This window comes from Lactuca sativa, chromosome 7 (genome assembly GCF_002870075.4).
Source record: "Lactuca sativa cultivar Salinas chromosome 7, Lsat_Salinas_v11, whole genome shotgun sequence".
NCBI classification, from domain to species: domain Eukaryota; kingdom Viridiplantae; phylum Streptophyta; class Magnoliopsida; order Asterales; family Asteraceae; genus Lactuca; species Lactuca sativa.
In genome coordinates, this window is record NC_056629.2 from 31,265,847 (window position 1) to 31,279,666 (window position 13,820).

Sequence of the window (13,820 nt, forward strand, 5' to 3'; positions counted from 1 at the left end):
TTTAGAAGTGTTGGATCAATAACTAGTAACAAAAATTTAACAAAAACCACAATACGTGTATCTCCGATTAGAAAAGACATAACAAAGAGCAAAAAACCGTGTCTCAAACGAAAAAACAAGCGCCATAACATGCCATAACGCGCCATGGCGCGCTATATCACGCATTGTCACGCGTCACACCTAACAGCAACGTTATGAGGCTTTTCGTAACGGCGGAGCCACGCCTCACGTCATGGCGCGCCCAGTGATGGACGCAAAACATTTTCATAAGGGTGACACTACAAAAAATTTTCCAAATAAATCTATATTAGTAGTGTCACTCGTGTTTTAAGTCAGTACATCCAGTAGAAAAAACATTAAAAAAAAAACATTATATTTTTTTTTAAACTACATGCCGGTGTCGAAGCAGTGGTGGAGGACCCCTGGGGGACCACTAAGGTCCATCACTAGACGCGTCTTTTAGAACACTGTGTCCTACTAAAAAAAATTGATTAATTAATTAGTAATATAATTTACTTTGATGGAAAGATGGAAATATATTTCTAACCTCAATTTCATTACGAGCATTCAATAGCTTTTAATCGTTGATGGCTTAAACTACATTCCAAATATAAAAGAGTTTCATCCAAAAGCATCGTTTTCAAATGTAATTTTTGATGTAAATGCATAGTATTTAAATCTAAAGCGTTATTAATTCAAAGTGTGATGTCATATTTGCGGCAACTTGTTAGGCGTTTTAGCCCTTTTCACACGTTCCCATCTAATACTTTGCTTGAGATGAGAATTATACTTGAAGATATGAAAACATATAGGGAAGTTAAAAAGTAGGTGTAATTTTGTTATTCATGAATATTCTACAATTACATGCATATATAGAAAACTAACACATAGTTAAGTTAAAGAAACCATGGATGGATAGCTTTGACCATACTCTAGGTTGACACTGCAGCCCTCTCCCTCTATCTACTATATTGCTTCATCTCCACTCTATCCATCTTCCGAATTTTCACTTTAGGGTTTTAGATTCTTTAAAAATTTCTTGAGTAAATTACAAAATTTCACTTTTGGTATTTTCTTGATCCGTAGTTTTCTTTTGGTTGTTTATTTAACTTGTATGATCGTAAGTGATGCCAACGAATGGTGTGACCAAATTTGGACAACGATTCTTCATTCATTCATAACCGGTATTCGAAAGTTACCTTCAGGTTAAGCAATATAGTGTTGAGGGGCATTTAGTAATTGTACCCCTTTTTAAGTAGTTCCAAAGACCCATTCTAAGTACTTCTAACACTAAAGGAAAAAAAGGAAAGACACCCTCCACTGCATTAAGATTGCTACGTGTGTGCGTATCCACCTAAACATAAACTCAACTTGGCGTCCAAGCAACCCTAATTCTTTTTGTCTACAAAATACCCATTTCATTCCTCCTCGCCAAATAAATAATCAACAAAAGAAACCCATAAAGTCTCCATTTTATTATCTCTCTATATATCCAAAAATTCTTGAAGGTGTTTCTTGATGCAAAATTGAGGCTCATAGAAGAAAAAAGTAATAAAGAGGGATTCTATTCTTTACCGATATCAAGAAACGACACCAGGTTCGAGTCTCGCCCCACCTTTTAATGGATTAATTGAAAGTATAAAAAGTGGAAGAAGAACATACCCACAAGAAGCTAGAGTTGATTCACAAGTCTTGTATTTAAAAAGTGAAAGAATTTGCTTTTCTTGTGGCTCTTTAAATTATTATGTACTCCAACCATTTAGTTATCTATCTTTACTGGGAATATATATTAATCGTTCTTTTTCGATTTTCTTTACTTTGAGGATACACAAGTTACCCAATTTGGAATGAGCATGATATCAGACGAAAACAATAAACATGACATGGTGTAATGATGAAAGTAGTACCCTCCAAAATCTCTCAACTTCTTCAACAGAAAGAAGCACCATTCAATCAAGAAATCCCAATATCATCACAAGTTCTTGCCCTTCTTGTGGACATACGATCCAAATTCAAGCTAAGGTACATCATATGAAGTTCTTTTTTTTATTATTTTCTTGGTGTAAATTATATTTTTCTTTTAGATAGATTCTGAACTGATAATTGATGGTGATTTGGCAATGATCAGGGGCTGATTCCAGATTTACCTGGATTACCAGCTGGAGTGAAGTTTGACCCGACAGATCAAGAAATTATTGAGCATTTGAAGGCTAAGGTTGGGTGTGATACAAATGAGCTTCACCCCCTTATTGATGAATTCATTCCAACAATTGAAGGAGAAACTGGGATTTGTTATACTCATCCTGAGAAATTACCTGGTAATCTTCAAAATATATATATATATTTTTTTAACAGCAAGTAACACTAAGGAATAAAAATATAAATAAAGTCTTACCCCAGAGGTTTTACACACTACTTCTTAATTACACCTTTACAATATTTAGATCTACATCTAATTGCCAAAGGACACTTTCACTACCCTTAAACATCTTAATTATCATTTAATTGGGATCATGTAGTTGACGTATAATTGTATTAACATATATCTATCTTATTGGAAGTTAATAGCAAACAAATTATGGATCGAATATTATCTGTTTGTGAATACATGCACAAGTTTTTTTAATGATATTAAAAAAATATGACCATTAGAAAGGTGGATATCTATCGTTAGAAAGAATTCTAATTAATGGTCATCTTTGTCAATATATTTTTTTTAATTAAAAAAGAAGATGGAGATCATAACGAGAAACAATTCTTAGGTTATATAAACCCCTACGTTGTTTGATAAACTTTTTTTTAATAAAATTTAGAAGTTGAGAAAAATGTATTAATTAACTATTGTAGATGTATAAAATGTTTAAAAATATATAACAATACCTAACTAAAAGATATTGAATTAAAATAAAAATAATATGTCATATAAACGATTAAAAAAATCATGTTCAGAATTTTATACATAAATTAATATTATCATATTTTCTTAAAAATAATAACTTATATACTAATATTGAATAAAATTAAATTTTGGGCTTAAATATTATCAACATTTTTAGTATAAGATGATATTTAATCTAAGTGTTTATTATTTTCAATTCAACATTTTTTACTATAAATTGTACATGCATTTTAAAAATAATGACATGCAAGTGCCAATCTTTTGTTTAAAAGAAAAAATACCAAAAGAAAACTATTTGGGTTATGGTGATTGGTAATGAATGTGTAAGATAAAACTTAAGACAAAGCAAAATATATATATATATATATATATATATATATATATATATATATATATATATATATATATATATATATATATATATATATATATATATCACTTTAGCTCTATGTATCTTTATGTCCTCTAATCTTACATCATCAAGAGTAGTCAATAAACCCATAAGTTTTGTCTCGTCCCAACACGATCAAGGATGGCCCCTAAAATATCATCCGACCGGCCATTCTTACCAAAGTAAGAAGCCATGTTGCACTTCTTTTATTCTCAAAAAAAAAATAATTTGGCAAAATGTCTCTGAAAACATAATCCCTCTATACCATATATCATTCGAACTCCGTATACACACAATTCCCGACTTTTTAACAATTAAATTCTCCATATCAAAATTATCGTCCCCAAAACCAGTAATGGTTTTAGCAATTCTCACCTTATGAGTCAAAAATCATCATGCATGCCTGAAATTTCTAAATAATCCTAAATTAAGGAGCATGAAGAACTTGTATTAATTACTTTCCTTGTGATGTGAGCCTAGTGATGAGATTAAGAATTCCATAAAGGTGTTTCAGGATTCAAAACTTAACACATTCAAAATTTTGCTATTACTCTGCGATTTACCATCATGTAATAAACCTTGGACAGGTTCCATGTGAGCCGCCTAGAGGATGGTGTTTAACCCCTTTTTAGCTTGTATTGCTTTCACCTAAAGATAATATGGCTCATTAAAATCTCTTCAATGATATCTTTTTAGAAGAGCATGCTTGGTAGCAACAAATCTACAAATCCCCAACTGATCAATTTCTTTTTGTGCAATATTTTTTCCCGTTTCACTACTGCAAATTTCTATCACCCATATCACCTCCCACAACAAAAAAAGTATGCATCATCTTCTTTAAATCAATTTTAACAGGAAAATTTTATTATGACATCTAGCGAGGCGCTAGCAAGTTACAAAAGTATTACAAAGGTTAAGACTTGTACACAGTAACAGCTAGCAGCTTGGAACTCGTTAAGCAGGAAACTATTTCTTTTTAACCACACCATTGACAACTTTGTTATTTTTGTAACCCCATAAGACCCTCAGGTAAGCTAGCAGAATTACACAACCAATCATTCTCATTAATTTTAGGCCCGATGTCAACTTAATAATGTGAGCAAGAAGATTTTCAATATATAGTGTTGCATGCGTTGGATGGAAATATAGGGCCCCACAAGTGAAATGTGACCCATAAGTCCTAGATAGTAACGCAACAGATCAATAAGAGCTGTGTCTCACGTTCTTAGAAGGAGTTTCAAAAGGGACAGGTTTTGCAACAAGTAATTTAGAAGGTCCCGAATCCCACCGACATTAATTAACATCTTCATAGCTTCGATTTCCTCACATGCTTTGGATAGTCCCTTCTAAAACTCTCACTGAACTGGTCTCCCGATTACATATATATATCATTGATATGATTTTTGCCATCTTAAATTTTTTTATGTCCTTCCCAATGGACCAATTGACACCATAAAAAAAACTAATAGATCCCCAACCCTCCAAGAATTTACTTTAAAAGTATCGACCGGCTACCAATCTACAAAGTTTGAACGTTTCAACTATATAATTTTATAGAAAAATTCTTTATCAACCAGAGCATGGTAAGATACACACCAAGTTACAACGTTAGTATGTCGTCTTTCATTTTGTATTCAAGTTTGATAACAAGTTACAACATTAGCCCTTCAACTTTCCTTTTATATTCAAAACCTATCTTTTACTTAGGTTTGAATTATTGTTTCTAACATTCACCTATTATATATTGTTAAATATCATAATACTACAACCACAAGTATCATAATACCCTAACCACAATTACATGTGACATTAATTAGTTTGATAATATAAATAGTTTAAGATTATTTTTTTTATTAATTTATTAAATTAAATTATTTTAATTTTTATTTAAAAAAATAAAGATGAGGGGAAATGACCATTTCCTAAGTGTTAAGAAGCGGAGGAAAATGAGATCCCGTTTAGGAGGTAGAATAAAAGTGAAAGGAGAGGAAAGTGAACCATAATCTTATTAACTTTAATTTATTAGAGATAATTGTAATTAAAAACTCAAATAATAAAACCAAACAAAAATTTTATATTTTAAACTTTTATTTAATTAATTATTAGTACCATAGTATATTTTAAACTATGAGATTTTGAAATATAAGATTTTTATAGTAATTTCAAAATCTTAAATCTTAAATCTGTTATATAACATTCCAGATTTTACAGTGAAGTGAGTGGTAGGCTAAATTAAGTACTAATTTAAATTCTTTATATTAAATAACAGTAGGGAAATGTTGTTATATCGTTATTTCTTTTCACTTCGTCGATATTTTTCTTTTTCAACTGTTATTGATGCTCAAGCTTTGACATTGATCATCTATTAATGATCCAGGAGTAAGCAATGATGGCCAAATTCGCCATTTCTTTCATCGTCCTTCAAAAGCATACACTACTGGCACACGAAAGAGAAGAAAGGTACATATGGACGCTGAAAGGGGCGAAACAAGGTGGCACAAAACAGGAAAGACTAGGCCAGTCTTAATTTCGGGTTCAGTTGAAGGGTACAAAAAGATACTCGTGCTTTATACAAATTATGGAAGGCAAAAGAAACCAGAGAAAACGAATTGGGTGATGCACCAATACCACCTTGGTAACAATGAGGAAGAGAAAGATGGTGAGATAGTTCTCTCAAAAGTGTTCTATCAAACACAACCAAGGAATTGTGCGTCGAACCTCAAGGAGTCCACGTTACTTGATGAGAAAACTGAAAGAAACCCTAACGTTAGGAACATGAGCTTCATTGAAAACTATAGCATTTCACCTTTCATACCATATGACATTAATCGAAGGCAACTCAGTAGGGAAATTCCTTCTCACGTCATCCCTAGTTTTGTTCTACAAGATGATACATCACCTTTTATTCATCTACCAAGTGGATCAAGCAAAGAATAAGATATTATAGGTAAAAAAAAAAAAGATATATTGATTCTTTCCTAGTATCCGAAAAGTTAACTTTTGAAATTCTCATAAGGACCTCATTTATTTTGGGGGTTCAAATTTCAAGTTCAGAAGAATGTGTAAATTTTACTACATGAGTTATAATATTGTAGTCATTTTGAATTACGAGAGAGACAATAATATGGTTCTTTAATAATAGGGTTTATATAACTTTGTTTTAAGAATTTATATAATTTAAATTAATATTGTTACTAAAAAACATATAAGATCAAATTAATGAAATACTTGGTGTCGTATATTACTTTTATGACATACCAGAGCTAGGCCCGGCCTTGAGATATTAGAGGTCCTGTGCAAAAATTAAATTAAGGACTCATACTTTTTTTGTAAAATATTATTAATGAAATTTTTTACCGCTAAAGACAAAAATAGTCAACTATTTTATCAAACAGAATTTTTATTGTTTATAATATAAATAAGATTTGTAACATGCAATTCTATTTTAATTAACTTATTATTATTATTTTATTCTAAATTTTTTTAGTAATATAATATTAAAGAAAATTCTTAATCGGAAGCCCCTTAAGATTGGAGGCTTGGTGCGATCGCACACTCGCACCACCCCCAGGGCTGCCAGTGACCAGAGCATAGTTCTGATGATTTTTATGTTTACCAGAGAGGGATTTGCAATCCTTGTCCTTTTAAATTTGCATACATTAAGTTTAGAGCAATGTGTAAATGAAAAAATTGTTAGATTAGATGTATAACTCAATAAATAAATTGGTATATACTTGAATTAATAACAAAGTCCTTTTTGGTTGCCCTCAAACCTAGTAATTGAATATGATGACTTTTAGAGAGAGAGACTGATTTATTGATTTATTATATGATTAATAAACAGAAATAAATAATTTATTAATATATTATAGCAATAATATATTAATTAGAAATTATATTATTTGTAAGACCCAGAATCAAAAAGACCAAGAAAGGAAAGGAAAACCCTAAGTTAAAGGGGTCAACTCGTCGAGTCCATAGGTGAAATCGACGAGTTGTAGCGGGTTCCGTGTCGAGATTTAAGTGACCGACTCGGCGAGTCGGAGGAACTGACTCGACGAGTCAGGTCTTGGTTGAGAAACCCTGATTTTCGGGCTTGGTGCCCTATTTAAGCATCATTTCAGGCCTTCACTCCAGCCTCCATCACTCCCTTTACCTTCTCTCAAAACCCTAAGCCTCCATTGTAGTACTCTCAAGCTTTCTTTATCATTTTTGGGTACTTTGAAGCTAAAAGGAAGAAAGGAACCTTGGGTGATTCAAGAAGTGGCAATAGACTCTGTGTTGGTGTGCTATTTCAGATCATTGGAAGGTATGAAGCTCATACCTTGGTTGTTATTCATTTAGATCCCTTTTCCTAGTTAGATTTTGTCATTTTTGGGCCATTTCCAAGGCCAATTCATGTATTATGCCTTTGTGAGCAAAAAGAACTTCGGATCTAGGGTTGTCTTCGCCCACAAACCCATAAAGTATCAGTCTTTGGTGTGTTAGTGAAGCATGCTTGTCTCAAACCCTATCCCTAGAGTGTTTCAAGCCTATAGCTCCTTGGTTTCACGTAAAGTTTGCAACTTTACGTGAAGGATGGGCCTTAGAAGAGTGGATCTACAGTTTAGAGCCCCCGCATGGCTCGAAAAGCCACTGTATGGATTAAGAACTAAAGCTACTCGGCTAGTCACATGGGTGGACTCGGTGAGTTGTATGAAGATAGGCAGGAACTCGACGAGTTGGAAGAACAACTCGGCGAGTCTGTTGAAGATTGTCGTGGACTCGGCGAGTCTGTTCTTGGACTCGACGAGTTGGATCTCAGAACCTCAACCTTTTCTGGTTAAGACTTAGATCGGTGAGTTGAGTGGTGACTTTGTGAGTTGGACAGGATGGGACTTGGAGATCGTTGAACTCGACGAGTCAACGGAGTGACTCGGCGAGTTGAGGCGTATTGTGAGAGTTTCTGAGTATAAGGACTCGACGAGTCAACGGGTTGACTCGGCGAGTAGAGTCAGTCAGGAAGGTTGACTTTGACCAGGACTTTGACTTTGTCAAGAGTGGACTTAGTTAGCTGCTAGAGTTCAGTTTGGATCTAAGTGATATATATTGATATTGGTAGCTCGGGGAACTAGTGGAGCGGCGATTCAGAGAATTATCGGACAGCAGCCAGAAGGTTACCATCAAAGTTCAGCAGTGCAGGTGAGTTTACCTTTGTGTGAATGGGTCTACGGCCACAATACCGGCCCATATAGTTATGAGTAGGAAAATCTAGGGGTTAGCCCTAGGCATTGTTTGCTATTATGATATTCAGGTCCAAGGTCCAATGTCGGGCAGGTGCCCAAGGAGTGGTTTGCATGATAGAGTATACTTGTTGTCTGTGTGATGCATGTATGTGCCTGGTAGGGAGGTGAGTGTGGGCGAGGTCCCGTATCTCACCAATAGTAGAGTATGGATGGTGTTCCATATCTAATTAGTACCAGAGCAGGGGCGACGCCCGAGATAGGTATGGAGTGAATGTGGGTGGGGGGACCCGTATCTCACTTATAGTAGGAGCTTTGACGGGGTTCCATGACTCACTAGTAACAGAATAGGGGCGAGGCCCAAGACATGTGAGGCCTTAGGACAGGAATACAGTAGGGTATGTTCAATTATGCGTTATCTGCTATCGTTGTATTATGTGGTTAGCGGGCGAGGCCTAAAAGAAACAGATCTCTATCCGAGCGGGGCTCGAATCCAGGCGAGGCCTGGAGCGGCGGGGCCGTTGTAGCGGGCGAGGCCCGAGGTAGGGGGCGAAGCCCGAAACAGCGGGTGTGGCCCAGTATGTGCTGTATGTGTTTTTGCAGGGTATGTGGTAGGTTGGGGAACTCACTAAGCTTCGTGCTTACAGTTTTTAGTTTTGGTTTCAGGTACTTCCGGTAGCGGAGGGAAGAGCTCGGGGTGATCGCACGGCACACACCATTAATTAGACAGCCTGGGATGTTTTACTCTGATGACAAGAATATGTTTTGAATTGATACTCTGAATTTATGTTATGACTTATGATATGGTTCTTATAAATATGGTTTTAGTAATGTTTTAAATGAAATTTTTAGTCGCGATTTTTGGGTCGTTACAAGTTGGTATCAGAGCCTTGGTTTTGAGGGATTCGGACATACTCTCGGGTGTGTTTGAACTCAAACTAAGGGGTTGGTATAAGAGTTTTCAAAATGAAAAGGCAGTTTTGTAAAAAGAGTTTTGAGTGTAACACCGTAAAAATCTAAACAATTTTTCGCATTTTCAAAACACATTCCCATTCATATTTATTATAAAAATCTCAATGTATCACATCTCAATTCATAAAACATATCCCAAGATCAAAAGAACATATAAAACTCCGCGTGTGTGTACGAATCATGTCGGCGCCTTCCCGCGATCGTCACTAGTACCTGAAACACATAACACAAAACACTGTAAGCATAAATGATTAGCGAGTTCCCCAAAATACCACATATAACACATATTAGCCACTCGAGGCTATAACTCTGTGGGCCCTTGGGCCCTAACTTTGTGGACCCTCTGATCCTAGCTCTGTGGACCTTCCGGTCCTAACTCTGATATACACACGGCATAAGTCACATAGAAATAATGCAGTGCGACACATCATATAGATAGCATACAAGATACTTTATCTCATAACTCTGGTTACCTACTCAAGGTAAAGTATACTGAGAAGACTCACCTCGGGTGTCTCGGTAAATATCTGACTCGGTAAAAATCTGGTTTAGCCTCCGCCTAATAACATGGAATAAATACCCTAATCAATACAACTCTCAAAGGCTAGACTGAACTCTCCCTTGACATCCTCAGAAGGGTAAAAGACCATTTTACCCCTCTCATGGCTCAAAGACCTAAATATTGACCAAACCCTAAAAGTCAACAAAAGTCAACTCTCTCCCGGTTACGCCGCACGTACCAACCCTGTACGTTGGGTGTACCCTGCAACCTTCGAAAAACGGGGAACGCGACCCCTTACGCCCCGCGTAATTCCCAGTTTCAGTCTTCTTTGATTTTTGGGTCTTAATTAGTTAAGACTTGAGTCCAAATTCTAGATCTGACTTCTCTAATACGACTTAATCCATAAAGTCGGTGACTTTAGGCCTTTGCATGGCTATGTAAGTCACCAACACCCAAACCACTCCATTTCCAACCTTTAAAGGTCCATATCTCATGCATGAACAACTTTTGACAACCAAGACTGGATTTTTATCACATAACAACCCTAAATGAGCTAGCATGGGACAGATCTCGGCTTCTAAGAGATCATTAAATCATAAAGCTATCAACTTGGGGACAATAACCCTAAAACTTATCTTACAAGGTATGAACAGAAATGATGTAAAGCTTGAAGCTTTTTACCTCAAAATGAAGCTTCTTTCACTGCTAATCTCCGATCCACAAGCTTGAGCTTTAACTCTTCCTTTTCCAAGGCTTTCACTTGCTCCAAATAACCAAGAACACACTACAAAGCTCTCCTAGACATTCCCTTGCTATATGAACGAGATTTAGGGTTTAAAAATGATAATGCTCTGGGAAAGGTGGCCAACAAAAGGGCCATAAGGTTGCTTAAATAGGGAGGCTCAAGGAATTAGGGTTTCTCTTCTGGGCCGGGTACGCCCCGCATACACATTGGTACGCCCCGTGTACCTGGCAATCCTTCATGATCAGAACGCGGACAAGTACGCTGAGCGTACACCCCAGTACGCCCCACGTACCTGCCAACCAAACATCTTCTTATCAAGGGCTAAATATGACAATCACTCAAAGAAGAAGGTTCATAAGGTATACCAGATTTTTGAGATGTTACAATGCTCCCCCACTAGAATCAGACTTCGCCCCCGAAGTCTCACTCCGCGAACAACTCAGGATGCTGCTCCCGCATCTTTGTCTCTGGCTCCCAAGTCAGCTCGGATCCTCTCCGTTGCTGCCACTATACATGAACTAGCGGCACCTCCTTGTTCCTCAAAACCTTAATCCTCTGATCCACTAATGCAACTGGTCTCTCGACATAATTCAGGCTCGCATCTACCTGAATATCCTCTGATGGCACTACTACCGACTCGTTGGCTATACATTTCCTTAACTGAGATACATGGAAGGTGTCATGAATCTGCCCCAACATCGCGGGTAGCTCTAATCGATACGCTACCCGGCCGACCCTTGCGGTCACCCTGAATGGACCGATATACCAGGGCCCTAGTTTGCCCCTCTTCCTGAATCGGATCACTCCTTTCCAAGGAAATACCTTTAGGAGTACAAAATCTCTGACTTGAAACTTGAGCTCAGATCGTCGCCTATCCGTATAATTCTTCTGGCAACTCTAAGCGGTCAACAACCTCTGCCTGACCTGTTGTATCTGCTCTGTTGTCTGGAGCACTATCTTTGTACTACCCATCACTCGCTGCCCTACTTCTCCCCAGCAGATGGGAGTCCGACACCTCCTCCCATACAACAGCTCAAAGGGTGGCATACCAATGCTCGAATGATGGCTGTTGTTATAGGAAAACTCAGCCAAGGGTAGATACGTGTCCCAACTCCCTCCGAAGTCCAATACACATGCCCGAAGCATGTCCTCGAGCGTCTGAATCGTCTGCTCGCTCTTCTCGTCAGTCTGTGGGTGGTATGCGGTACTAAAATGCAGCCTCGTCCCCAACTCCTCATGAAATTTCTTCCAGGACCTGGAAGTGAAACGCACATCTCGATCTGAGACGATCGAGTTCGGTACTCCATGTCGCGATACCACCTCCCTCACGTACAACTCTGCCAGCCTCTCAGCAGAAGAGCTCTCACTGATAGCAAGAAAGTGAGCGCTCTTTGTCAACCTGTCCACAATCACCCAAATTGCATCGACACCTCTTGCAGTCCTTGGCAATTTGGTGATAAAGTCCATGGTAATCTATTCCCACTTCCACTCGGGAATCTCCAAAGGCTGCAACTTACCATGCGGACGCTGGTGCTCGGCCTTAACCCTGCGACAGGTCAACCACCTCTCTACGAACCATGCGACATCCATCTTCATACAGGGCCACCAATACTCTCTCTTCAAGTCTAAATACATCTTAGTGGCCCCGAGATGGATCGAAAACCTCGATTGGTGTGCCTCCTTCATCAGAATAGTACGTGCCCCGCCTACAAATGGCACCCAAATCCGACCCTGGAAGGTCATAAGCCCTCGGCTATCGGTGACAAACTCTGATACCTGTCCGATAACCCGCTATCTCTTATGGTTCTCCGGTCTCACGGCCTTAGCCTGGGCCCCTAGAATGGCATCCAACACCGGAGTCATCACTGTCAATCTCATACAAACGTCTCGTATCGGGGCGCTCTCCGCCCTACGACTCATGGCATCAGCTACAACGTTAGCCTTGCCCGGGTGATAAAGGATCTCACAATCATAATCCTTTACCACATCCAACCATCTCCTCTGGCGCATGTTCAGGTTGGGCTGATCCATCAAATACTTCAAGCTCTTGTGGTCCATGTATATGGTACATCGAACTCCATACAGATAGTGATGCCAGATCTTAAGGGCGAACACTACTGCCCCCAGCTCCAGATCATGGGTGGGATACCTCGCCTCATGAGGCTTCAGCTGCCTCGATGCGTATGCTATCACATGCCCTCTCTGCATCAGCCCCGTTCCCAGCCCCGATAGTGACGCGTCACAATACACCACAAAGTCCTCCATCCCCTCAAGTACGGCCGGACTGGTCATCTTAGCAGGGATTGTACTGCTACCACCATACAGGGATCAGACCTGATATGTTTTCTTTGCAGTCAGCGGACCACAAGAAGGCCCAGTGCCCCAGTTTGCTTTCGACAGGACGGGTGATAGCACCTGCCCCTGCAACTCTGAGGATCACAGACGGCCGTCAGGGCCAAGCAGAGGCACCTGCGGTCGGAGGCAGGGCTTTTCAGATGACTACCATGGAGACGTGATCAGCGTCGGACGTCACAGGTATGCGACTTTCATTTCATGTTTTCTTTATTCCTGATTATATTGTTACGGTTCTGCATCATTATTGGTATAAGTATTTTAGAATTGTGCGGCTTGCTTGTGATTTAGTTATATACCATCTGCATACCTTGGATATTAAAATGGTAGTTAGGGGTTGTGCCCTATGGAAGCAGGTTACTTGGGATGCAGTAACTATAGCATGCTTGTGTGGAACTCAATAGTGACCCGCTGGATTGAGAAAGGTGTTATTGAGGGATGGATCGGTTAGATCCCTAGCTGTGGCAAGCTTGGTTTTTCAGCAGATTGATTGCGGTATAGCAGAGAAGATTGGGAATTCTTCTCAAGCATTGAGCAGTGAGGTATAGGCAGGATCAAAGTGGGGGAGAACCCTCCGAGTGTACAAGGGTAAGGACACGCAAATCCAGAATGAGTAAACAACCTATGAGAAGCAAAGGAAGTAGCACAGTGATTGATGGATTGAGGAGTTCAGCGTTGGGAGTTTCAGAAACTTCCCAACAGTTAGTTCATGTAATCGAGATGGTTAGTATCTGGTT

The 13,820-nt window shown here is 38.5% G+C and overlaps 1 protein-coding gene across 2 annotated transcripts; it reads left to right on the forward strand.

The window, feature by feature from the left end:
• The first annotated feature begins 1,389 nt into the window (after window positions 1-1,389).
• On the forward strand, window positions 1,390-6,398 carry LOC111884679 (NAC domain-containing protein 73). Of its 2 annotated transcripts, none has more exons than XM_023880995.3 (4): window positions 1,390-1,597; window positions 1,824-2,022; window positions 2,129-2,318; window positions 5,668-6,398. In XM_023880995.3, exons 2-4 carry the CDS (start codon window positions 1,879-1,881, stop codon window positions 6,225-6,227), a joined length of 894 nt encoding a protein of 297 aa, XP_023736763.1. In that variant the 5' UTR covers window positions 1,390-1,597; window positions 1,824-1,878; the 3' UTR covers window positions 6,228-6,398. The 2 variants fall into 2 exon arrangements, with proteins under 2 accessions (XP_023736763.1, XP_023736762.1); XM_023880994.3 differs by having other exon boundaries at window positions 1,391-1,597; window positions 1,834-2,022.
• Window positions 6,399-13,820: the final 7,422 nt, after the last annotated feature.

Bases quoted from the DNA above. Each gene is read 5' to 3' on its own strand.
- LOC111884679 (XM_023880995.3), top strand. From the start codon at position 1,879: ATGACATGGTGTAATGATGAAAGTAGTACCCTCCAAAATCTCTCAACT. The intron at 2,023-2,128 runs GTACATCATATG...GGCAATGATCAG, and splicing joins CGATCCAAATTCAAGCTAAG to GGGCTGATTCCAGATTTACC. The intron at 2,319-5,667 runs GTAATCTTCAAA...TTAATGATCCAG, and splicing joins TCATCCTGAGAAATTACCTG to GAGTAAGCAATGATGGCCAA.